Raw genomic sequence first — 27,922 nt, 5'->3', positions numbered from 1 at the left:
ATTGTAATCTTTGTAAATTATTAAAGTAATTGAATTAGTTAAAGTAAAGCAATCTGTTTGCTTAACTTAACTTAACCCTAACTCTAACTCTTACATTTTTACTAATTTTATTTTAAAGTTATTCTTTTATTAGGTAGGTGTGCTATCTCAGACAGAGACACAGCTTAAATAATATTAGCTACAAAATAATCTTTAGGACATGACTCTCAGTAACTTATTGTAAATATCATTTGCTTACGCCCGGAAGAATTTAGAAAAAAAAGAAAACTCACTCAACAAAAGTTTATAAATTCAGATTTAGTGAGAGCTGTTGTACACTGAGATAAGATATTACTTCTAGATAACTTAAAAAAAAAAACTATAAAAGACTTTCAGTTTAATTTAGCTATGGACAAGAAGAGCAGTTATGTGGAGTTCCCTAGTTAGTAAATATTGCAAGGAGTACTGTGACAAAATCTTTGTATTCAGCACTTGAACAGTGGGACACATTGGACAAGATTCAACCAATGCGCTTTGATACAACTGCTGTAAATACTGACTGTATTAAGGGCACTTGTGTTTTGTTGAAATGGAAAAGGTGTAGTGGGAAAAGATATAAGCCCTCAATCAGATATTTTCAAAATGTTTCAAACTGATTGGCCCAACATTGATAAAAAGTCATGAAATGAAGCCAAAATATGGCTAAGGATGACTACAAATAATTGATAAATCTTTGTTTGATATTTTTGGGATGCTTCCCTTCAGAGAACATTGTGTTTGCAACTTCTGGTGCTTTTTATCACTCAAAGTGGATGGAGAAGACAATATATTCATTGACATGGTTCGTACTGTACCTGGAAAACCTGGAAAACCTGGAAAATTAGCCAATTTTGGCTAAAGTCATGAAAAACCTGGAAAAGTCAGGGAGTTTTTATTTTTTCTTCAGATAGTCAGGGAAAAGTCAGGGAATTCTGATTGAGAAGTTTTACAATTAATCTATCATGTTTCTGTTTGTGCTGCTACCCATTTATTTTGACAATTAAAAAATACCCTACAGAGTTCCATAGGAAGGCATGTGATCGAACACCTTTATATGACCACATATATATTTTATTTTTACAATTTGACTGCAGCTTTTTAACTTTTTTAAAAGTTGAACATTTTTTAATATTTAATATTTAGGTTTTCTTGAAGATTATCTGAAACTAAATTTTATGTGCATAATATTTAGATTTTCCTTGAAGATCATCTGAAACTTCTTAGTGTTCATTCTTAATCATCCTTAATAATAGGTTCCATACTAATATGTATAATAAAATCCATACTAACATCCAACTTAATAGCTAAGTTTTATAAGTTTTGTCATTCAAAGCATGTATAATTTTAGCATTTCATTACAGTAGTAATTTTAAACATTTTATAAAAACCATTGCAAATCTTGAAAATGGTCAGGGAAACTCATTTGATTTATCAAAAAAGTCAGGGAAAAGTCAGGGAATTTTATATAAATATTTGGCTACGAACCCTGCATTGAAAGCATACCTTTTTAGGGAACAATTTATATTGATAGTATTAGAGAAAAAAGGGTTTCACAACATTTATTTATTTATCGCAAATATTTGTGTGAATGCCACGAAACTACACTTGCTCCAAACCAGGACTTACAATTAACAAAATCTTTAATAAAACATATGAAAATTAATAAATATATCTCAGATATATCACTTTCAAAAATTATCGACCATTTATAGTACCTTAATCTAGAGCAGCCTGCTTTCTTATTTGATGATTATTTAAGCAAATTGTATAAAAAGAAGACAATTAAACTAATATCTCTAAAAACCAAAGATGAAAAACTTGCTGACTGCTGCAATATGAAACCATCAATTAAGTTAAACGAAGTACCTAAAATATATTTGAAAAAAAAATTTGACCATCTTATTTCACCGTAATCAATTAATTTTTTTAAGATATTCAAAATTAGTATGGAATTTTTTTACATGTTCATCCAGAATTACAGAGTAATAATGAAGACTATTTTAAAAGTAAAAAAACTGTGAATGGATTACGAGTTATAATTGATACAGCTGAAAAAGGTGTGAAATTAATAACTGATTATAACTCATGCATAACAAAAGGTCTTTTGCAAGTAGTGGCTGAATGTTGGGCAAATACTGGTTGCTCAAAAGCCTCCTTATCAAGCCTCTGCCTTCTCAACAGTTAATTAAAGTGTAAATTAATTTTATGACAGTTGTTTTATGTATAAAAAACTATATATAGTAAATTATGATAAAAAAATCTGTTCCTTTATAAATAATGATAATGTTGTTTATTGTTTTTATTATTTTTTCCCCAATTAAAAATACAATATAAAAAGAATTTTAAAAATTATTTGATTGATTAATCTATGCTATAAAAATGAATGTCTGTTAGTTTGTTCTTTGTGCAAATCCACACCTGAGGAACAACCTGCACCAAATTTTGCACTTGGGGGTATTTTTACCCAGGACTCAATGTTCAGGGTGCTTATAGCTTGAACCACCCCAGACTCAATGTTCAGGGTGCTTATGGCTGTAAGCAAGTTCCAACTCCTCCACCCATTCTTTGGCCCCTAGTGAAGAGGTGAAGATGGAGTGTTGCAACTCTGTGGGATGTGGTCCAAAAGAGCTGAAATTAGAATCTATGGTGACATTTCTTTCCTGACCATGAATATCCCTAAGTCATTGGCCGAGTCCTGTAGGACCACAAGTCTGTGAATAACAGAAAAGAAACATTTAAATAAAAATTTTTGCATATTTTGAAAAAACAAAAAAATACATTTTTCATTTAACAAATCCTCATTAAGTGTCCTATTTAACTATGAAGTATCAGGCACTTTGCATCAGGTGTTCCAGCATATTATTGTTATTTATTGGTTAAAGATCTTATAAGTAAATATATAACAAGTCAACAGTTACAAGCAGTTCAAACAGATAATTAAGTCAGTCAATTCTATTGATCAATTAAATCAATTAATGAAATTAATTAATTTTATTTTACAAACAAAATTAATTTTATTTTACAAACAAAAAATAATGATTTTTTCCAAAATTTCCCAATTATTCAAGATTTCAACCTCAATGAGGCATGGGTTAGCATTGTCAGATTGAGCTAAAGCTTCATGAAAAACATTTTTTAGTCAAGTAATACAATTTAGAGGGATCCTCTGTTAAGATTTCAAATATTGATTTTTTGTGACCACCCTAGTATATACGCAATTTTTATTCAGTGTTTTAAATCAGAAGATGTTATAAATGCTGCGAATGTATCATCGGATAATGTTAATGAAAATGGATTTGAGTTTGTCAGTTCTTTTATCATTCTTAATTTGTTAAATGGACTTTGCATCTCATCTACCAGCAACATACAAGATACTTCACTACCACCTAGTAATTACTTTATTGACGATATTTTTCATAAATATGGAAATGAAAGCCAAATGTCATCCAAAAGCTTTGAAGCTCTTTTAAAGAAGTTAAACATAGGTATTGGTGTATCAGCTTCCACAAGTGGCCTCACTCGAAGAAAGAAAAGATCAGCAGAGCAAGTATTACAGCGCAAAAAAAGAAATGCTGAACTGTCTTTTGATAAGGTAGTTACTTTTGTGTTTAAAATTTAAAAACTTTTCATATCCCATGTTAAATTTCTATGAAGATTTAATGTACTCTGCCATGTGGACATCTCTCATATTATCCAATTTTAAAGTATGTCTTCAAAATAAATATAGAAACATCATAAGTCAACTTAAATTCATTTCAAAAATCTAATCAAATTTTACTTTCTTTTGCTTCATGTGTGCCTAAAACTGTGATAACTCCCACAGTTAGTTATCACAATTTTAGGCAAACATGAAGCAAAAGTTGTCTCTTGAAATGAAGTATGATCTCTGTCTTTGCTGATACTGTTATATAATTCCAAATAAAATCACCCGTATTTTTAGAAATTTTGAAAAATGTTTCCTAAGATTCTCTTTAAACTTCTTAAATAATTGCACTTTATAAAGAAAAGTTCACAGAAAAAATTTTGGATCAAAGTGTTGAGCAATTTCCTAGAGATTACAATTTTAATATTGACCCAGTTTCCAAGAGTTACCTGGTTTTCACAAAAAATTTTAAAAAAAAATTTTCCTGTTTTTTTAAATCAGAATTTAAAAATTGCACTTAGAATGCTGAAATACGAAGAGAACTATATATATGAATATATGAAGAAACATGCTTAAACATTGAAAAAATAACTATTTATATAAAACAATGTCTGGGTCAAGTATCTCAATACGTTCCCACTGTGTAGGAAATGTTTTCTTTACTTTTAATATTCTTAGTTACTTATAAACTTACTTGTCACAAAAATCAAACTGGAAAAAGAATAGAAACATAGAATTATCATTTCAAAGGTATACCACTTTTTTCAATAAATTACTAAAAAAACTTGCAAATAGAATTCTGGTTAAGTATTATATTTGAATTCTGATTAAAAATTAAATTTTGTTTTTAAAAACTCTTAAGATGTCATAAAATGTTTACTCATAAATAGGAATCAAGTGTCAAAATATGAAATAAAAATGGTTCAATGGACTGGATAATTTGATACGGAATTACCCATATGGAGTTGATAAACTCAACATATTTTGAAAAATCTCAACATATTTTGAAATAAGTGCATGCTGGTCAAAAACATTTATATAATCCAAATTAATATTTCTGGTCTCATAAATCTTCTGCAATGATATTTTTCCAGGTTTCTGATCCAACAAAGTTTAATCACCATTTATACTTCATATATTTGATGCAAATACTGATTTTGCTTTTTGTATTCACAATTTCTGTAGTAAACTCTTCAATACTAAAGATAATCTCAGTTTTTTTTTTGGTGTTTTTCAGCAAAACAATCTTTTCACAACAATAGATCTTTTCAAGATCAAATGAGAGCTGCAACAGATACGCTAAAATTGTGTATCATAAAATTTAAAGAAACTTGATTCTGTTTTAAAGCAGCAATTTAAAAGGCTCTTTGCATGCAATCAGGTTACCTGAGGTGATAGCAATTCAGATTATCACATAAGTTGTTTTAAATATTTCAATAAATCTTACAAAAGCAAAATGAAAGGTAAAAACAATCAGAGAATAAATTTTTATAACAAAAAATTCAAAAAGTAATATATACACCAATACATACAGTTTTAATCATATTTTGTGCATATTGGGTTTATTATGCAATTTGGCTTGTTAAGCATAACATGTATATGTGTGTGTATCTGTGTGTGTTTTGTGCGTGTGTAAATTTTTAAAATTATATTATAATTAATTATAATTATATATATATATATATATATATATATATATATATATATATATATATATATATATATATATATATATGTATATATATGTGTATATAAATGTATATGTGTATATATATATATATATATATATATATATATATATATATATTTATAAGGTTGTATGGTTTTTTACACTAGTGCTATACTACTGAAGATATTCTTTCGGTTTTCAATGTTTTTGAAAGCATTGAAAAAGATAAATTTCAAGTTATTTGTCCTGCGTTAGTCCAGCAGATTGAAAGTGGATACTGTGTATCAACCCAAAGCGTAGCAACTGAAGGCAAAAGTAGTGTCAACTGGAAACGTATGTAAAGTTTTTCCAGAAATTCATTTTTATTGTTTGTTGTTTGGTTTAATCTTCAACTGAATTATTAGCGGTGTAAAATTGAAAAAGGTGTTTTGAGTGTAGCTGGATGAGCATGTTTAAAATTTTTAGCATATTTAGTAAAGTATATTTATAAATCAATGAAAAAATAAATTGATTTATAAAACTATTAATATTAGTAATAGTCTTTAAAAATGAATATTTTTTTCTACTTTTTTTTTTTTTGGCAGAAAGGATTTCATGAAATATATTTTTTACTGGTTTCATAACTGTTTTAATTTTCAATGGCATTTTTTTCAATGCCAAGTTTCATTTTGCTAAAATGTTTTTAGCATGGGTTGTGACGATGGTTGCAATTTTTATAATCAACTTGGGTTCTTTTATTGGTTTGATTGCTTCTCCTATGAATAAAAAGAACTGGTTCCCTTTGGTTCTTTTATTTATTATCAGCATGGGTGTTGGAGTATTAGTTGGTGATGGAATTCTGCATCTTTTACCTGATGCAAGTAGTTACCTTGACCTAATTTAAACAAAAAATAGTTTATTTCAGCACTTGCAGTTATGCTTTACATTCTTACATTCCACATATAAAAAGCTGTATAAAAGTTGAATATTGTTACATTTTAGGCATTAGACATACATAATCATGGCGAAAGTGACACTTCAAACATCATCTTTTCCCCAAACAGCTCCTTATGGAAATGTTGCCTCATTTTGGCTGGAATCTATGTATTCTTTGCATTTGAAATAATAATGCATGCATTTGGTACAGGTCATTCCCACTCTCATGGTGGAAGTTCTTCGAATCAAGTTGATAACAATCATAATTCTCAAGGGATTATTATTAGTAATGAAGAATGTGAAAAGCCTGCGTCAGATATTGTAAGTTATTTGCTTTGATAGATGCTTCAATATAAAACTACATTTTGCATTTTATTAGAAATATATACATTTTTTATATATGTATGCTAATAAAGTAACACCTAAAATTTTAGCAACATACCAAATAAGCAAACATTTTTTGCAAAGTAAGCAAATGTTTTTTGAACAGGCGTTCATTACATTTAAATTTGCTTAAATCTTAGGTGTTACTTAAAAATTTGTTTAAATCCAAAAAAAAATTTATAATGCACATTACATGTTTTTATTAGTTGTCATGAGCCCATGTGATGGTAACTAAGCTTGGGCATCTTGAAACTATTTTTGTTACGAGACATTAGGATACGAGATCTCGAAATGACACTGAGTTTCGAGAATAGTTTCTATCGGGATCATGGTTTTCACAAGTTTCGAGAGGTTACAAGAAGTAATGAGATTCTCGATTGAGAATTGGCCTCAAAATTTCCCTTCTCGAAACATGACAATATTACAAGAATAACGAGAAGTTAACGAGACTTAAAACATTTTTTTGATGTTTTTCGAGATATTATGAGACAAGTTTTCTAATTTTTCAAATATATTGAAAACTATTGGAACAAAAGGTTTTTTATTCATTTTTGTACCTAAATTTTGATTAAAATAACAAAAGACTATTTCTATGCCCACCTAAGCAGCCATTGGCAGTCCTCATCGTGAAACATTCGACTCTTTTTTCAAAGTCTACCAGATTAAAGGGAAGGTTGCATCTGGCCAAGAACTTGGCAATTTCTATATAGCTGCTCTTTATCCTGCAGCTTATTCTTTATGTATGTATCAATGTTTTTGGCTTTCTCAGGTGTTGATGGTCCTACCAACATCCTCTTTTTAATGCCTCTATCCAAGACTTTAGGTGTATGTCCTCCTTACTCTTCCTCGTATCGCTCATCTTCGCCGTATAACTAAAAATTAAAAAAGTAATAATATGTATCTTTTTTTGTAAAAACTAAAAAGGCTTTGGATTCATAAGTAAACAAAAGAAAAATGATTCAAAAATCCTAAATCAACAATGAAATAATTAATATTTAATAAAAATAGTTTAATAAAGATTAATAAAAATGATTTAAAACACCAATTCACCTGCTCTAGAAATCTGATAGGCAACATCTCCTTGGCGCTTTTTCTCTGCCTTTTCTTTTTCCAAAGCTAGCCAGATCACTGAGTGAGAACTAATCATGTGACGCCTGATACCACTGGTGTTTCCATCTGTAAGATTGGGCACATGGCTACAGTTGTCAATGTTGCACTTTGCAAAAACTTTCTCAATGCCATTCTTGATAACTCACTCCTCAGTAAAGTGCTTCCATATTTCTGTCCTTGGACGAACCATGTTGTCAGACTAAAAGTATAAAATCAAAATCAAAAAAAAAATTTTCCAGGACAATAGTTAAATACATCCGATCGTTAAAAAGTTCCAGGAACTACAAAAGAAAACTTGCACTTTCCTGCAAAATGATTACCAAAATTTGTACTGCAGTTAGCCAATTACTTCAATATGACATTTCATCTACATGAAAATGCAAATTTGTGTGTGTAAATATCACTGTTTATTTCACTGACATCATTCAATTTTAACTTTTAACTTTTTCATCTTATCAAAAAACTAAAAAAAGTTTTTAAGTAATGAACTAAAGTAAAAAGACAACAAAGTAAACAATAATTTATAAAATTATATAGTAATAAAGTGTTTTCTTACCTGGTTCTTTGTAAAAAAGATGATAATATTGTTGAATAACAAAAAAATATTATATATTTAATATAATTTGAACTAATTTCATTAAACTTTTAGCTCTGTTTACATAGCAAAAAAAAAAAACAATAACAATTCAGCTGTCACACGCGTCAATTGCCCCAAAAGTGTGTACTTTGTACGGGTTAACTAGTTTATCCCTTTTTTTTTAATGAGTCATTACGAGAAACTTGTAACATTTCATAATATCTTGAAATTCTTGCTCTATCTTGAAATGATGAATTACAAGGTTCTCATAACTAATCTCAAAAAGAATCTCGTAACTCTCAAAACAAACTCCAAAAAAATCTCGAAATTTTCGATATATTTTGGTGAATTTTCAAACCCAATCTTGTAACTTCTTGTATCATCTCGAAATAAAAATCTCGATTGAAAATTCTTGAAGCATTTTGAGACGCCTGAGCTTAGTGGTAACTGTCAAAAAAAATTAAAAAGTTTGAATTCAAAAAAATAATGAGTTAATATAACTGAGCTAATCAAAGACTTTAGTTGCACAAAACAATAAATATGGATAAGATGTTAGCACAATTAGAAGTTCTGAGGCATGGGACTTTTTTTGAATTTTCCAAAGAATTCAAAGTGCAAATTTTGTAAAAATGTTCTTAAAACTCAAACTTTTTATTTAACAATCACATAAATAAAACTTGACCATCAGGAAGTTGGATCAAACCTTATTAAAAAGGAAGTTATTTTATTATATAGGAAATGGCTGTTTACATAGTCAATGTTTATAATTTGATCATAGAATGATAAATTATTTTTATCTTACTTTGATTTACACTGACATTATAGAGTTAATAAAATGTATTCTATGATTAAATGATCAGTTATCTAATATATAAAAAAAAAAAAATCAAAGCATTTTACTTTTTCTCTATTTTTATTGAACAAAAAAAAGATTACTACATTTTTTCAATTTGAGAGATGCAAAAACTGTTTTTTCGTGGTCTTTTTGTTAATCAAAAATCATGATGTAAATTTTATAAGAAAAATAAATTTCTCCATCATACTCCTAGTGGTTATAAATTACCAGTAACTAATTATAAATGATAAGCTCCTATTTACATATGATATATTATTACTTATATATAAGAAAAGAACTAAATTGATGCGTTCAATTAGTTTTCTTCAATAAATTTGTTTTTAAGAAGGAGTGGTTCATTTTTCCCACTTGTCCATATATATGAGCTACATGCATTACTTTTAATGAAGTTTCATATGCCCAAATGATGTTTGAATAAGCAAGGTCACTACACTTTAAGAATAAGGAGATTTTTAATGGAAAAAAAAATCTTCAAAAAACATTTTTGTTCAATCTTCAGAATTGTTTTCTTTCAAAATCTTGATGAACATCAACGTTTCATAATACAAAACATTTTATCACTTTTATTCTTTAACTATGTCAAATAATGTTTTAAGAAAACACAGATGTTTGAATTAAATAAACATTAAATACCAACACATTAATGATTTCTTATTGTTTTTATTTAAATATAATTTTTTATTAGAGTTGTAATGTTGAAATATTGTCACAAGAAAAGACATCTGTAAGTTAACCTTTTTAAAATTTTTTGAAAGTTTTTTATGAAAGTTTTTGAAGTTAGTTATTAATTAATTTAAAAAGTTTAAGTGTTTAAAGGATTGTGTTCTGGCTAATGTTCATTCTTAACCTCAATTTTCATCAGATTTTCATTTTTAAAGCAAGTTAAAACTTGTAATGCAAGTTTTGACTTGAACATGTTTGAACATGAACATTTTTTAAGTGTAAGATGTTTTTTGCAATTTTTTAGAATCAGCTATCTACTAATACCAATAAAGTGAATGTGGCCATTAAAGAAATAAACAGCAGTTTTAAAATTTCGAAAAAATCCATACCAATTAGAGAATTTAAGTCTGTAGTATGGATGATATTTGTTGGTGATGGTATACATAATTTTATGGATGGAGTAGCATTGGGAGCAGCGTATTCAGATCCTGCTGGTATAAATGGAGGTATCAGTACATCAATTGCAATCCTTTTGCATGAGTTGCCTCATGAATTAAGTAAGTACAATCATTTTCTAATGCGCTTTTATGAATTTATATTCCTTCAAATATAATCTGATATGTATATACTCTTTTGTTTTCTAAGAACTTGAACAAAATTTCATTTGTTTTTTTCCTTTAGGTGACTTTGCCATTCTGATAACAGCTGGATTGTCAATAAAACAAGCTCTTATAATGCATTTTATTTCTTCTATCACTGCATTTGCTGGTGGATGCTTGGGTGTTTCACTTGGAACTGAATGGAATGCATCTCCTTGGATTTTTTCTGTTACTGCTGGTTTGTTTCTGTATGTTGCTCTGGTAGATATGGTAAATCTTTTTTTTTCTTCAGTGATACCATTTTTCCTTCAGTGATAATGTTTTGTCTTTTTTTGTGGTCTTTATCTTTCGTCATGGTTTTTAAAACATTTGCATACATTTGAAAAGTATTGAATAGAGTAAATTATAATATTCATGTTTTAACTGCATGATACCTGCTTGTTTTAAAACAAGCAAGATTGCTACACTTTAAGAATAAGGAGATTTTTAATGGAAAAAAAATCTTCAAAAAACATTTTTGTTCAATCTTCAGAATTGTTTTCTTTCAAAATCTTAATGAGCATTAGTATTATATAATGCTAAATAATTTATCACTTTCATTATTAACTATGTGAAATATTGTTTTAAGAAGTCACAGACTCCATCATATTGGGTTATGTTTACATATTATTATACTGTCTCATTATTAAACTGGAACTCAGTTTTCAATATTTTCCATTTTTGTGTGTCCAAAAAGCACAACAATCACAACTTTTTAGTTTCATAATCTATATACTGACATATTCAAAGCATGTTATGAAATTTAGTAATTGGTATTGACTCTTCTTGACTTCAAAAGAGCTTTGGTATGCCATGGCATACTATTTATGCACTGTAATGTTTTTGCTTTAAGATTTGGATTTTGACACCAGAACTTTAATCAGTTGTTCTGTGAGCTTTTGCTTATTTATTATTATGTCAGCACAGACTTTGTGTTTGACAAATTCCCATAGATTTTTAATAGGGTTCAAATCAGGAGAATTGCCAGAGTATTAAATTAGTGGGATATTCTCACTGGCAAGAAATGTCTTTATAATTTTTGCAGAGTGGCAAAGAGCACCATTGTTCTTTCATCACTGGGAAACCTTTTTTGTAGTTGTGGAATAAGTCTGGTCTACAGGAAAGTATGGTACTGATGTTGTTTCATAGTTCCTTAAACAATGCAAAGCTGACTGGAACCCCTGCTTGGTATGCATGACCATATCATTATAGATGCTGGGACTTCATAGTGCTCACTATGCATTCCAGATTGTGTTGTTCTCCTGGTCCATGACACACCTGACTTTGTCTACCAAATTCTCAAAGGTAGATTCATTGCTGAATACAATCTGCACAAAGCAATCAGTATTACTATTTAATACTCTATCAAGTACTAATAAAATCAATTGGGGTAAGATCAGTTGATGGAATAACATCTTTTGTAGACTCTAAAATTCTAAAATATTACTTGTCTGATATGAAAAAATAGAAAATTTATCTTAATCCAGTCATCTTAAAAAAAAGCAGAGTGGTTCTTAGCCTAAGCAAGACATATTTTAATTATCATAGATGTAAGATTTGGCTTCTTTTTTTTTTAGTTTTCTGGACTTAAATCTTAGTTCATAATTTCTCCTTTTCAAGGATCCAAGTAAAATGTTGATGCCATGGTCTTTCAATATGATTTTCAGTTTTCTTTCTAGCATCTTTCAATTCTGTTCAGCAATTTTTCTTGATTTTTCTGTCATCTTTGGCTCTTGTTATCTTTTTCAACCACAATGGCTCATCTGTGCTTTCAATTTGACCTTTAGTTTACGTTTGATATTAATCCTTCTGGCTGTAGCCTGGGAGACATTTATAATCTCAACAATATTCCTCTGGGTGTGACCTGTTTCTTGCAGAATAAAATCTTTTTTAGCCAATTTATGTGGGGAAACATCACTCACTTTACCCATCGTCAATCCTAAACAAACAGCAACATTAATAAATTTGTATTTGACTGTCAGAAATTAAAAAAAAAAACACTTAAAAACAACTGAAATTACATTGTTTAAGTTGTAAAGACAATTAAAAATGCAAACCTCTGAAAATGACAGTATAAGTCAACATTAAATATTTTTCTTTATATTAATAAGATTTGCCATGCCTCAAATTAAAAAAATTATTCAAAACTATTTACATTTTTAAAATGTTCTTAATCTAAGATAAAAAGTGGTAGGAAGTTAAATTAGGCGAAAAAAATAACAAAAAAGTGAACAGCCATAACTCCCAAAAAATCAAAATAAGTAGCAAAATCTGGAATTTTTTGGGTCTAATAATATGTTTTTTATCTTTAACACATGCTCTACAAAGCATATTTTTTGTCATGTGATTGGTTTTCTTAAGAAAGCTGTCATGTGTTTGGTTTTCTTAAGAAAGCTGTCATGTGTTTGGTTTTCTTAAGAAAGCTGTCATGTGATTGGTTTTCTTAAGAAAGCTGTCATGTGATTGGTTTTCTTAAGAAAGCTGTGACTGAATCATTTTATTGATAAAACACCCCTGATATTTTTGAGATTTTGCAAACCTGGTTGAGACAAGCAAATTTGTTTTTATTTACTTTCTATATCAAAATGTTTTTAAGTTTTTGTAATATGAAAATGTAGTCATTCTATTCAACTTGATCAAAGCTCATGAAGTTAAATATTTGCTCTCACACGATATGAAAATGGCAAATATTATTTGTGGCATTCAATCACACTCAAGTATGCATCCTTGTTGTTGGTTCCAAAAAGTCTTAGCTATACTGCTCACCTCAAACTATTGAATCTTTGAATGCATGTCATAAAACTTTTACTGATTCCTGGGCTGATATGAAAAATGCAAAAGCCTTTGAAAATGTCATTTACATTCCATTTCTTTTTTCAAGCTCTGAAAAATCATTTGTTCTTGACTTGATACCTCAAATGGAACTTCTTTTGATCATTTGGGGGGTTGTATAGCATCTTAAGCATTGGGGGGGGGGGGGGGTTGTAAATCATCTTTTAAAGTTTCTCAAAGAAACATGGCCAGATGTTTCAAAATGGCTGACTGAAACAAAAGTTGTTGTACAGCCTTATCATGGTGGACAGCAGAAGATCCAGGGTATCAGAAAATTCTAAAAAAACCTTATTCTCTTCAACAATTTGATGAGAGACAAGCAACAATCCATGCAATGGCAATCATCTTCACTCTCAGGAAATTCAATGATGTTGTTGAGGCTTATTTTGGAAACAAATTAGGACTAACATAAAAAGTAAACACTCATAATTTCTATTTGTCGTTTGTCTGTCATTTGTAATTGTTATCATAATTATAAAGTAATAATTTTTGAACTCGAATTTCTCAGTCCTTTAAGATTAGATTTCAGCGACAATATATTGTTGTTCCATTGGGTCAAGGGTTTTCTCAGGTCAGCCAAGTTCACTTCTTAAAACACTATTTGACATAGTTTAATGATAAAAGTGATAAAATGTTTTGTATTATGAAACGTTGATGCTTATCAAGATTTTGAAAGAAAACTGAAGATTGAACAAAAATGTTTTTTGAAGATTTTTTTTTCCCATTAAAAATCTCCTTATTCTTAAAGTGTAGTAACCTTGCTTGTTTTAAAACAAGCAAAAAAATCAGCGGCAATTAAAATACTGTGGTAAAAAAATTTTAATTTTGCTTGTTGCATTTTTGTATAGCTACCTCAAGTACTTCAAAACGATTTGATGAAAACAAGGCCATGCTCAGCAACGATTCTTGGTCTACTTGGTATGCTTCTAGGATTTGGCATCATGTTTTGTTTGGCCGCATATGAAGAAAAGATTATGGAGAGTTTTTAGCAACGCGACACAACAGTGACAACGTTCAACTAAAGAAACCGATAAAACTTCCTACGGAGTAATCTGTAAAACGGTTAGATCTTTGTCCGAATATTTGATCGTTGCGACTTTCAAGACAGGACAAGCTTCAACTTAAAAATCTCCTTTGTTTTCTATATTAATGAAAATCTCGTTTAAAGTTTCTTTTCAGTGCTGGTGAGAAGTAACTTTGACCGGTGAAAAACGTCTTTCGCCGTTGCTTGGCTGAATTTAATATGACTTGAACTTATTTATTATGGACATGAAAATTTATTATCAAATTATTTTCTTTACACTATTTTTGTAAAATTTTTTTTTTTTATAAATTTTTTAAGGAGTTTAACACTTAAATTAATTTCCTGTAATCAAAATTTTTTACTAAATCCAAATTTTTTTTTATTGGAAATGATGTTAATAAAGTTAATGTAGCATCAAAAGTAATTGGGAAAAGAGAACTTGAAAGATAGTGTTAAAAAAAATCCTCTTTTTTATTTTTTTTTGATTGGAGCAGGTGTTTTGTCCCCTTGAGCGTTACATCCAATTTTCATGAAGTAAATTTTTAGTTTATATGAAGTTTACATCATTCATGAAAAATTACCAATATTAGTTTATATGAAGTTTACATCATTCATGAAAAATTACCAATATTGGATGAGTTGTGAAGTTTCCTGTCGCATAACCGAGTATAAAATAGATTTGGATTTTTTAGTCGGATTTCTTGCGGAATTTTAATCAAAGGTGCTGAGTTTAAAGAAGCTGCCGAAAAGTTAAGTGTTAATTATGCTGACTAATTATGCTGACGGCGTTATCTCGGGATTCACAAGAAAATAGAATGAAATACGCATTCTCAAAAGTGATGCAGCATAAAAAGCTTATAGGTTTCTCGCATACATTTACAGCCACTGAAAACAATGTCTTGGTAAAACTAAAAATCCAAAATCAGATTCTGAAAAATTTGTGTATTTTCATTATTTTTAGTGCTAACTTCAACTGGTGTCATCTTTTTAATCGAAGAGTGTATGGAATTTTTGTGTTGTTTACCTGGATCACCCAAAACGTTTATGTATAAATGAGTTGAATTGGCTGTGAAATACTTCTCTTCATTTTCTGTAGAGTACGGTTCATCTAGGCTTTGAACATTTTTATTAAAAAGCTCTTTACCTTTATCAACCCAAGTTTTAGTCGGTTTTTGTTAATTGAAGAGCTTTTTAAAGGCTTTTGCACTTGTCTTGCCTGTTTTGCTTTTGGTGGAATTAACCAACCATGTTTAGAGAATAAATCAGTAACTTTGAACAAGTATTTTACACCTCTTTTAAATGTGAAGAACGCCAGCATGTCAATTAGATCAGAAGCAAATACTTCATCTACACAGTTAACAATGCTCTCGTTCTAACAAGTTTTCTTTTCACTGTGTTTCATCTGCTAATGGTGTAGCAATAAAATGAATAAGGATTTTTAAATTTTTTTTTTTTATCGCTCTTTTCAAACCAATTTGAATTCTTTCATCCTGTTTCTTGACCTACACTGTTGTTTGGTATAGAGTTAATCCGAACCTCCCTCTGAAAAAAAACTTTTTACAGCAAACCACATAGGACAGTAAACCTGGATTATATACTTTGTAATGCAGTTCAAATCATTTCTAGGTATTTCAGTTCTTGCATAAACCATCATAATTCTTAAAGCAAGAGTTGAACACCGTGCATGACAGAATGGACCAGGTTTCATGTTTGCATACTTTATAGAAATGGAACCTTTAGCTATTCCAACACAATACTCATAAAGTTTACGCTGGTCTGTACTCAGATCACAGACAATGTCGGGATTCTTATAAAACTCTCTGAATCTATGAGAACAAATTGAACCAAAAGTTGTTCATGCATAAATATGCCAAACGCTTGTTCGCCAATACACACTAAAAAAAAAAGGTAGAATTTTCTACCCGTAGAGGTACTTCGTATATCCGACCCTATGGGTAGAAAAATATACCATAACTTTTTTTTTTAAAATCTACCCTTAACAAGGGTATAATAATCCACCCAAGATTTAAAAATCTACCCAATTAGGGCAGAAATATAAATATTTATCACGCGAATTTACATTGCAGCTTTAGTTTAATTGTGGAACCGGTCAAAGTATGTCTAGTTTAAAGTATTATATGGAAATTGTAATTAATTCACTCGTGTTTATTGAGATACAAATTATTTTTTTTAAGTTATATTTTTATAGAAATTATCTATTATTACAAAAGTTTGTTCAAAATTCTTTGACTAAATGGTGTTGTAATGTAGCTAGAAACGCCACAAACATGGCTTGCAACAAATTCTAATGTTTTTTTAAGTTTTGCGTCAAATGCAATTTCGTACACTTAATACTGTCTTGGATTTTGCTATTAATATGCCGTCGAGCATTACGTTTATTTCGGCATCATCAACGTTAAAAACATTTGCTTCGCCTGCACATCTGATGGTTATTGATGGAGTGGAAACTTGTGGATTCTGAAATTACAAAAATGTATAAATTTTTAAAGTACTAATTTCATTAACAATTATTCATAATAAAATCGTTAGTAATAAAGACTACAAACTTGATATACAACCTTATTTAAAGAAAAGAAGCGATCGATGTCTTCACCAAATACAACTGGTAAAAGAAGCAAAGAAGCCGATATTCTCTGACCTGATATTATATACATGTGCAAAAATATTATAAACATGTGCAAAAAAATAGTCTATACTACAAAGAATACATTTATTATATACCTTCAATATCAACATTTGATGATGCACCAATACCATTTAATAAAATATTGACGGTTTGCAAAAACAATGTTTTTTTTATTGAAGGCAACTTTGATTTGCAAATGTCCAAAATTTTGTCTGAACGATTTTGAAAAAACATTATCTTAATTTTCAAATCTAAACCAGTGATTCGTTTTGCTTCTTCGAACTAAAATGAGCATTAATACCATTTTAGTATTTCTAGTAAAAATATTTGTATATATATATATATATATATATATATATATATATATATATATATATATATATATATATATATATAATGATAATAACATTAATTGCAATAATTATAATAATTAGGAATTATGCAAAAGGAATGTCAAAAATGAAAAAGTAAACAATAAATGTTTATAGTTTGTTTATTGAAAAACACAAAAATAACCTCAATTTCCATTGTTAAACAAGGAAACCTTTGCAATATGACTTGTAGTATTGGTTTTGATAAAAATTCTTCTTGATACATAGGTACGGCTCATTCTATCAGATATAATAGTCGTGTCAGGATAATGTTTACTGTGCTCCTTTAACATTAATATTACATGTTGCTCTACACTTGAAGAATCTTCTAAAGAGTCATTTGAAACCTGCAACATAAATCCGAATATGAAAATTTTTACAAAAAAATTTTTACAAAAAAGTAATTACAAATTTTATCAGAGTAGTACTTGGATATTACCTTCCATTAAAAATTAGCTATTAAAGTTATTTATTGCAATAAATAAAGATATATAAAATAAAGTCAGTCAAATTTGAGTTGGCACAATGCTGGTTTAAAATTAAATAAATTGCAGTACCTCTACTCTAGTTATCTTTACAGGTTGATTATCATTAATCAGCTGGCTGTGTATCCTTTTGGATGCAAACTTTTTATGAGCTATAACAGACTCATCATTAGAATATTTTGCACGTTCCGATTTAAATTTAGTTCTTAGACTATCCAACCATGTTACCTAAAATAGAGAATTTATATACATATAAATCCTTATATGCATATAAATTTATGAATTTATATTCATATAAATCATAAAGTTTGCCTAGAAAGTAAATATTATACAGTTTTACACCATACATATATGTAAACATTCTTAGAGATAACCTAACAAGATTTAGATTTTATAAGAATTTATTTAAATACTCACATATAACTTCGATGATTTGCCTTTCATAACTATGACACTGTCACATAGATTTGGATATGTTCATACAATAGCAGAACATACACTATTGTACATCACAGATGATGGGTAGCTAAATAATAAATATATTATTTATTGGTAATTTAATCCCTTCAAAACTTTGTATTTTAAACATATAATTAAATCTCTAATTATATGCCTCAGTAACTATAAATAAATTGAATATATGTGTTAACAGTTTCAAAACAGTTCAATTCATTCATTCTGTACAGAAGGAATTTAGTTCTGTTAACACAATTACCCACTATTCTGTGAGATGCGTTCTTGAAAAAACTAACGCCTGTAAAAGTTCTACCTGGGCCAACAACAAACAATGATGTTAAAATAATGACAATAATGACGATGATTTAACTACATAATAAAAGAAAATTTAAAAACTTACAGATCATATTGTATAAGATCTTCAAATAATATTCTCACAAGAGAATGCTCTGCAAATGGCTCTAATGAAGCCTTGTCCTTTGCTTTTTGTAGGGCTACAGAAATATGTTGGGGAAGAACGGGCATGCTATACACAAAAGGAAACACAAGCAATGTTTTCTCGTTCGTTGTTGATTTAATATCAAGCAATGGCGTTAAACTGTTATCAGATATAACTGCACAAGGTTGGGGCACAAATTCAGAATTAGTAAAAAAATCTAAAACAATTTACTAAATATAATATGCTTAATTTAAAAAAAGTAATAATTACCAACTATAATGAAGAAATGACTAAATAACTTAGAACATAGGTATACAATGAAATGTTTAAAATTCATAGCAAGTTCATAAAATTATTAACCTATTGAATTTGAACTCCCTTGTTTGCTCAGACCTTGAAGTGACAGGTATTTCATGAGTCCAAAGTTGTTCAGCCCCTAGAACAATTAAAATTTCATTTACACAATGCAATAGCACCTCATCGTCATCTATTTCTGTGCCATCAGAATTCAAAACTATCACAAGAGGGTTGATCAAGTTGAACTTTCTTTGTGCTGTAAAGAAAAAACAATATTTATATTACTACATAAATCAATAAAATTGCATAATCTTTATTAAATATAACGGTATTGTAAATATAAAAACAACCTTTTGTCTTTAAACTTAACAAATTATCAGCAACAAAAGTTTTTTTCTGAACTCTGTCGCTTGTCCAAACTTTGAAGTTATACATTTTTAAGAAATAACTAAACTAAATAAAAAGTAAATAACTTTAATCTAAATTATTAATATGTATGATTTAAAGACTGATGAAATTAATACTCTCCGTATAACAACAACATCAACAACAGATAATCATTTTCATTTACAATCATTACATTAAATAAGATATTTAAAATATATATAAGATATTTTTGAAAATGTTAAAAAAACATAAACACCCAAACAAAAATTAACATATTAATAGTCTAGGGAGTTAGTGGGGTAGGTTGGGAATGAATGTTAAATTAAATAGTTGGGTTGAATTTTAAATATGTATTTATATTTAATATTGTAAAGTATTTTAACTTTTAACCACACTGTTGTGCAAAAATATCATATTTTCACCATTTATATTATATGAACTAAGTGGCTGATAATTAATAATAGCTCCTGGTGTATAAACAATCCATTCATCACTCTTTTCATTAATGTAAGCATCAAGATGTGGGTTATAAGTCAAAGAATAATGGAGAATACAACATATAACCCATAGGCCATGCAAATATAAAATGAATTCAATTTCGGCAAACAGTGGAACGCATTCTTCATCAATTACATTATAGACAACAAAGGTTTTTACACGTGATAACGTTCCATTACATTGCAAGCGATTGACAGACAGTATATTCTTTTGGTTACTACTTATCTCAATTCCATACATTTGTTTAATTTTTATGCAAAGACTGGTTGGAAAAATTGAATAAGGAAGAAATTGCTGTAAACCGAGAATAACTGGAGAGCTCTGAATCCATTCATTTGCTGGTGACAAAAGAGCACACTTAGCCATCTGGTGTCTCTCAGCAAGAGTTTTAGTAATGTTTCTAAAATTTTTCACACGATGAGCAATTTGTTTAAAATATTGATGTTTTGCTTCAAATCTTAGGCACCAAAGTAATCTAAGAGGACCAAATTGGGAAATTCTTCGTGGATAATGAACAAGAAAATGTATCTTGGGTGTAAATGATTTTGGATTTAATCGTGCTAATAACTCATGGTGCCTAGCTATAAGGTGGGTGAGTACAGGAATCCACTCTATATCAATAACTGGTGAAAGAATAATTTGGCATATTTTTCTGCATAACAAATGTAGCAACCAATATTCGTTTTCATATGGTACAACTTTTCCAATATATAACGGAAGATGATAAAATAATGACCACCTCTCCACAGTCTTTCCACTGATATGCTTGTTACTTGATACTAAATTAAGTGGAACATTTGAAGGCAATGGTTTATTACAGCATTCAGTAATCCCATATTTAAATTTTTTTAGTATATTTCTGAGCTCACAGTATATGGCCAGACGAGAAACATGCAGAGAACCCACCAATTGTATGTGCAGACAAATTATCACCAGATAATGTAACAATGGAGCCTTTAAGATTGTGTGTTATACCTTCAACATTAATGTTAATACCTTCATTTTGAAGTATCATTAAATCATTCAACAAAGGTTGTAGAATTAGTGCGTAGCCGTGTTCTTTAATTATACTATACTTTGAAATCAGTGCTAAATGAATGTGGTTCAATGATGACCAATATTTACTCTCAATATTGCCAACAATAAAGTAAAAAACACTCTATTTATGAGTTCCTTTTCGACTTCCTAGCGGGTTGCATATTTCAAGTTCATCACTATAGAAATGTAGTCTGATAAAAGAGTCACAGCAAAAATGTTTTATTCGTGACTGCTATACCAAACCATCAGTATAGTCATGTAGATAATCACTAACCTGTTTTTTATGCTGAAAACTACTCCAAACATCTTCACGTTTTAGATAACTTTTCAAAGTTGCCAATAAAGGAACATAGTGAAATTTAGTATTAGCTTGATTTTTATTTTCTAACGTAACAATAAATCTATTGTCAATTGGTGAGATATTATATTCAATTGGAGGAAAATAGTCAAGGTTTAACTTCATATATGATTCCATTAGATGGTCGGTGGATGTTGATTTTGAAATACGTTCATAGAAAGAATCTTCTTCAAGAATTTGTCTATACACATAATCTAGTTTCCAATCAACTCCACAATGTTTAAGTTTAGCCCAAATTATTGAAGAAATACTGCTTTGATACAAGTCAAACAATGTTTGAACTTGCTCGAAAATTTGCTTTGTTACTGATTTTGGAAGCGTAAATTTTTCTCTACAATATAGTTTAGTGTGACACAATTGTCTAGAGAAGCATTCACTAAAATCCATAAAATCATGCATTAAGGACTTGTCAATATTTAAAAACAGATTTTCTTCACACTCCCTGGCATCATATTCCTCTGTTTTCTGACTGTCCAATATTTCGGAGTCTGTTTTTTTCGAGTAAAGATTCATCAACAGCTATTTTATGGCATTTATTAATGTGCAATTTAAAAGTATTAGCTGTATTATACAAGTATTTACATTCACCAATGCCACACTCTAAATTCATGAATTTATCTTCAGAATGCGAAAGAAGCATATGATTAACTAGATCACGACATGAGAAAAAATGTTTTCGACAATAAATGACTTTACACATATATATAGACATCTGAATTATTCTTTGACTAAAATTAAAAAATAATAAAAGTATATATATATATATATATATATATATATATATATATATATATATATATATATATATATATATATATATATATATATATATATATATATATTATTGAACCCAGTTTTAAGCCAAAACGTCAGTTAAAAAAATGTACATTTTTTGTTTATGTAAATACATTGATTTTAATATCAAAACTATAGCAGTTATAATATTTCATACATGAAAACAATTTAGTGATATGTTGCCAAATAAAAAAGTTTTTTCATAAAATCTTTAAAAAATAGTATATTTAGTGGTTTAAATAAAAAAGAGAGATACAATAAAAATATTACTTGAAAAAGAGTATAATAATTTAAAAAAGAGTACGTCTGGTAACCCTAATATATATAATATATAGCATACTTCTTTCCTTGCCACCTAAGAATCCTACCATTTTGTTGTGCTTTTTTGCTTTGCAAGGGTAGAAAATGTTAAGGTAGATATTTTCTCTAGCCGAGGTAGAATTTTCTACCTTAGTTTGCTAATAAAAGGTTTGCCGTTTATTTTTAGATTTGCGTTTAGGGTGTTTTTTAAAAACCCTATTACAAAGTAGCGAAATTCATACCCTAAGGCAGAAAAATCTACCTCAATTTCAATATTAGGATTAAGCAGCGGTAAATATACCTTAGGGAATATAAAAACACCCCGTTTTACCTTTATTTCTTAGTGTGTAGGGCTTTTATACTTACTAGGGTCATTGGTTTTTCCATCTATTTCAGATATAACATGGCGAAGCGGTAGCTCACGCTGGTGAAGTAAACAACCTACTAGATGAATGCTTTGTTTCAAAAACTTTTCTAATTTGACAACTAAACCATTATCTACACCTAGGTTTGAACTTGTATTGTCAAGAACAATTGCTTTTAGGTTTTCAATACTATTATATTCAGTAAGCACATTTAATGTTACTGAAGCCATAGTACTTCCTGTGCCATTTTCTGTTACAACATGTGTTAGAAAATTTTCAGAAAAAGGTCCACTTTCACCAGTAAAAATGAGGTGATGTTCATCTTGATTGTTTCAATACAAGACAGAGTCCCCATTACTCTAGTATTTCATCACATAAACTAATGAATTTTTATATTTCTTGCCATCCACACCAATTATTTATAGCTATAAAACTTCTTGACGATGCTTAGCATCAATTGAAAAAGCCAGCCATGTTTTTTCAAAAATACCTTATATTCAGTTATTATCTGAGATATTTTATTCTTAGTTTCAATTTCATAATCAATTAAAGTAGCTGTTGCTATTGCAGCTGCAGCAGCAACACTAACTTCAAACCTTATTGCAGCCAAAATTTGTTAAGCCTGTGTAATTTCTTTCATTATTAGCTCCTCAAACTCTTCACTTTCAGCTGGATCCAAACTAGAGGATTCAACACAATTTTTAAATTCCAAGACAAAATTATTGTCCCGATTTACAACTTTATTCCGGGACAGTTTTTTCCTTTGTCTCGTTGTTTTTTTCCGGGATATTTCTCGTCTCGTTACGCTTTTCCCGGTTCATTTCAAGAAAACGATTCCAAAACGCAGACCCTTAATTTTTGTGAAGTGTAACTGTAAATGCCTAATAATACTGGTAAAAAAACATCGCATGTATTACCTTTCCCCTTTTCTCACACTGTGTTTAATTGCGCACTCACTTTTCCGACATCCAACTCGTTGAAATGTTTATTATTTTACTGTTGCATCAAGTGTACAAAATATTTATTACATAGGGTTCCGTAAATCTTTTAGGAACTCCATCTTTCCTTTTAAAACCCCTTGCACTTAACTTTTAAAAATTTGTACCTTTCTTTACGATCTTCAATAATTTTCACTTTCTTTTCTAGCCAGCTTATACTGAATTTATGGTTTTTAGATTGAATCCGTTCAGCGGATAACGCTTTTTAAAATGTTTTGGATATTTTATTTTTAAATGGTTTGTCTTTTATCAGAGGGAGGTTTGGATTAAGTCTATACCGAAGCTAGCAAGTCATTACTGACCTTTATCACAACTGATACAGAGTCAATTTTCTGCCCATCAAATAACTCTTTCTCATTATTACAACCGTATTGAATTAGCTGTTTTGTATAAAACCTTTGCAGAGCTTCCAATCTTTTTTGGAATTCATTTTGATATTACAATATGAGTTATCTGAAATAATTAACACACTATTTCTCCCTTATAAATGTTGTCTTTCATTAATATAGCATTTTTTTTTTAGTTTTAATTAAAAAAATTGAGTGAGAAATTGTTCTTCAATACAAATTTGTAATAAAATTGTGTTAAAAATGTAAACATGGTATAAACAATTAATGTTACGTATCTAATTAAAAACAAACTAATTTACTCATTAGCTAGGTAAATAGTATTTTTATGGACCGTACAGCTCATTAGTTGGATGTGAACTGCAGATTACACTATGTTTACTATTAAAAACCGATTAAAAAAAGTGTAGTTTCATTTCCGGACGCTAAGCGACTCCACAGTGAAATTTTCCAGTTTTTCTTTTGAGTTTTCCAAAAAGATTACAGGTTTTTTTGGTTTTCTTTTGTGGTAATAGATTTCTATATGTACAATACATAAATCCCATACTAAGCCAAGTGTTATACCAAACGTGACAGTGGGTTAATATATACAGTAGCATGCAAAAGTTTATAAACAGCTAAATTTTTCAAATTTTTTTCGTCATAACTTTTTCTCTTTTCACTGAAAATGAATGGATTTTTAACAATTGTTCCTATAATTTTATTATATAGTATAAGTCATTAAAAAATGATAAATTGTAAAGAAGGAAGAAATTCAAACTCTATTGAAAACGTAACCGTTCAAAAGTTTATAAACAGTTTCATGCCCATTAAGAAAATCAAAATTTCATTTAAAAAAATGTATTTATATTAAAATATTAAATAACTTTTCTATATATATATATATATATATATATATATATATATATATATATATATATATATATATATATAGATATAAGATAGACCGGAGCATTATAGCCACTTTTTCTTATTTAATGCTAATTGTCCGCCGTGACAAGTTTTTATGTCATTTTGCGCTCATGTCGATATAAAAGCAGAATTCACAAGCCCATCCATAGTAAGAAATGCATTAAAGCCACTATTCTGAAGAATCAAACCATGCCACACCACATACACAATGAGTTACTTTTTTTGCTGTTGCTGTTGCGGTTATTAACATTCGATAAACTTGGTTCCAGCGAATTAAATAATGATTTTAAATGCCAGCTGGAGAATTTCTTCAAATCATTTGATGATATTTGATTAGAAGAGAATTTACTCTTCTTCAAGTCACCTGCTGGGTGTTGGATTGAAAAACTCATTCATAGATTTTCTATTTTTTAGTTTCTCTTTTTTTTTCTTTTTCCTTCTTTTTTTTAATGTTTTCAACACTTGTTATGTATGCTGAATAAGGTTTCGTGTGAGCTGGATTTGAAACCTTTTTCGGAGATGGATTGATTTTTCTTCGTAACGGGAAGTTTTTATCTCTTTACTGAAATTCATCATTATTTTAGAATGCTTGCCCTTTTTTATACTCGTGTTTTTTAACAGTGCTACGGAGAGGGTACAGCCCACAATAAACAAATGCATCCACAGTAAGTTCTCTTTTCATAGTCATGTCTTCACATGCACTGTTAAGAACGAGACTGAATCAATCACGAGTTAAAGAGACTGATGATTCGTCAGAAAGTTGTTTGGACAAAGTTTCTGACCATTTTTTTTTTTTTAGACATTTAAGAAAGCATTTTGGTTATTAAAAACTTTTCTTTTTAATTAAGTTATAAATACTTTGTTTTTGAAAGTTGTTTTTGAAATCTTTTAAATTGATTAATTTTATTTTAACTTTGTAATATTTCAAATCAACTTACCATACTACTATCCCCTCAACATGACCTTGGTTTTATCAAAAAAGATTGTTCTGAAAGCACAAATATTGTACCTAATTTTTTTTTTTAACTGGGGGACTGTTTTGTTATTTTGTGGCGAAATCGCCCCACAATATTGTACTTTGACAAAAACCTATTTAAAATATTCATCACGAACGACAGCGAGATGATAATAGCAGATATATGAAAACTAACCTTGAAAGTTATCGTCAAACTTCGTTTCAATCAATTTCACTAAGAAAAATTAAAATACCACAAAGAGAAAGAGTGACATGATAATTTCAATTAATAACAGTAAACAGCAAATCATATTTAAAAATTCCAACATCCAATAGAATTAAGCAGCAACTATTATCAATTAATAGATAGTAGATGAGAATATAAAAGTAATAAATATTACAGGTCATATTTATTACAAAAAAATGAAAATTAGCTCTTAATCGCAATATCAAAAGTGGCGAAATCGCCCCGGTCTACCCTATATATATATATATATATATATATATATATATATATATATATATATATATACTCCCAAGATATAGTTTGTCAGAGTGAAGATTCAGTTCTCAGCTAAAACATATTTTAGGTGATTGTTAATTTTTTAACTGCTGATCTATCTTCACCTATTCATAATGGTGCGTACAAAATTATTGGTATGCTTGGTTTCTTTTGAAGATATGTTGATGTGATAGGGGTTATGTTTTCATCACAAAAGACAAACACAGGTAAAATCTTGTAATAGATCGGTTGTCTAACAAAATAGCTAAAGTTTCACCAGTTGTGAATCTGAATCAGATCTGTGGACCTCCATCTGAACAACAGATCTGTGAGCCTCCATCTCAGTTATAGGTAGCTGAGTTTCTATTGAACCCGTGGGTTTGATGACTTTTTTAAGATATTCCTCTTAATCAATACAACTTCCCAGTGGGCATGCATCATCCGCACGACGTCCATAAGACGTCCATAAGTCCGTAAAACATCCGTAAGACGTCCGTAAAACGTCGTGTGGACGATGCATGCTCACTGGGTTGACGACGGAAAAAAAAGAGAAATTTAACATTTTGCCTTTTATAAAGCAATTACGTTTTAACTTAACAACCTTCACAAAAAATTGTTAAGAAAAAATCTTAGTATGGTGGAGTAACATCTAGTGCCTGCATTAGTTGCCAATTACATCTCAGCAGGTACGAGATGTCATCGCATTCCATTGATAGACTTATCAACGGAATTAGGGTTAGACTAATAAGTGAGAATCACTCATTAGTCCAACCCTGATGGAAACAAGTCGAAGTGTGTTTTAACAAAACCCTACATCTTTTTTCAATTCTTAATTTATCTTTCAAGAATATTTAGAAATTCGTTTATAAAACGATTGACTAATCTGTATCCTTCAAAATGTTTTGTCTGTTAATATCATTTCCCTCAAATTTATTAATATATATTAAAATGCTTTTGTATGACGATGTTTATCCTTTTCTCAGTTTTCTCGTCGAAATGTATAAAACAAAATCTGTTGAAAGAGTCAGAATCTGTTGAAAGAATCAGAAAGAAAGAAAAAAGTTTTAATCTTAACTATTAATGCGTATTAAAAGTTAAAAAAAAAACCTTGTCCTTGAATGAGAAAAAAAAACAACAACAACAACCAAAAACAGTGATCCTTTACCCATAAAATTATGAAGCATATCAAAGCAAAAATTTAAATGCAAAGAAGTTTTATAAAGACACGAATCATACGTCAAGTAAAACAAATTTCAAACTAAAAAATTGCTTGGTATTCACATTTAAATATTTTTAAGCTGTTTATTAGATTCCATTTTATTCGAATCTAATATAAATTATTATATAGTCTAATGAATAATATTTTATGATTACTAAGATGTTTTAAAGAGACAGCCCCACTTATAAGGGGGTATGTCTTTGAACTATCTTGAACAAAAGCAG

The 27,922-nt window shown here is 29.1% G+C and overlaps 2 protein-coding genes and 2 pseudogenes across 4 annotated transcripts in view; 1 reads left to right on the top strand and 3 right to left on the bottom strand.

Moving 5' to 3' along the window:
* LOC149887213 (metal cation symporter ZIP8-like) overlaps positions 1-14,791 on the top strand; it is a 29,285-nt gene extending 14,494 nt beyond the window's left edge. For both annotated transcript variants that reach the window (XM_090090108.1, XM_090090109.1), the window contains exons 4-11: positions 3,248-3,610; positions 5,498-5,663; positions 6,017-6,186; positions 6,312-6,566; positions 9,858-9,896; positions 10,140-10,392; positions 10,517-10,704; positions 14,154-14,791. In XM_090090108.1, coding sequence (XP_089946234.1) covers positions 3,248-3,610; positions 5,498-5,663; positions 6,017-6,186; positions 6,312-6,566; positions 9,858-9,896; positions 10,140-10,392; positions 10,517-10,704; positions 14,154-14,294 — 1,575 coding nt within the window. In that variant the 3' untranslated portion in view covers positions 14,295-14,791. The remainder of the gene's footprint in view (positions 1-3,247; positions 3,611-5,497; positions 5,664-6,016; positions 6,187-6,311; positions 6,567-9,857; positions 9,897-10,139; positions 10,393-10,516; positions 10,705-14,153) is intronic.
* Positions 14,792-16,494: 1,703 nt separating this feature from the next.
* On the bottom strand, positions 16,495-19,583 carry LOC149887212 (sterile alpha motif domain-containing protein 3-like; annotated as a pseudogene). The gene is made up of 9 exons (XR_016453705.1): positions 19,375-19,583; positions 19,088-19,280; positions 18,689-18,944; positions 18,250-18,358; positions 17,905-18,060; positions 17,484-17,694; positions 17,072-17,258; positions 16,909-16,988; positions 16,495-16,807 (listed from the first exon to the last, which is right to left on the bottom strand). The product of XR_016453705.1 is annotated as a sterile alpha motif domain-containing protein 3-like (transcript).
* Positions 19,584-19,664: 81 nt separating this feature from the next.
* Positions 19,665-22,029, bottom strand: LOC149887210 (uncharacterized). Its single transcript, XM_090091583.1, has one exon. It carries the CDS (start codon positions 20,273-20,275, stop codon positions 19,790-19,792), a length of 486 nt encoding a protein of 161 aa, XP_089947709.1. The 5' UTR covers positions 20,276-22,029; the 3' UTR covers positions 19,665-19,789.
* LOC149887211 (uncharacterized) lies at positions 21,167-22,017 on the bottom strand (annotated as a pseudogene).
* Positions 22,030-27,922: the final 5,893 nt, after the last annotated feature.

Source organism: Hydra viridissima, unplaced genomic scaffold, assembly GCF_058129835.1.
Source record: "Hydra viridissima isolate aposymbiotic clone 2 unplaced genomic scaffold, HvirCarnegie_v1 scaffold_6, whole genome shotgun sequence".
NCBI lineage: Eukaryota > Metazoa > Cnidaria > Hydrozoa > Anthoathecata > Hydridae > Hydra > Hydra viridissima.
This window is presented reverse-complemented; position numbering and strand designations above follow the sequence as displayed.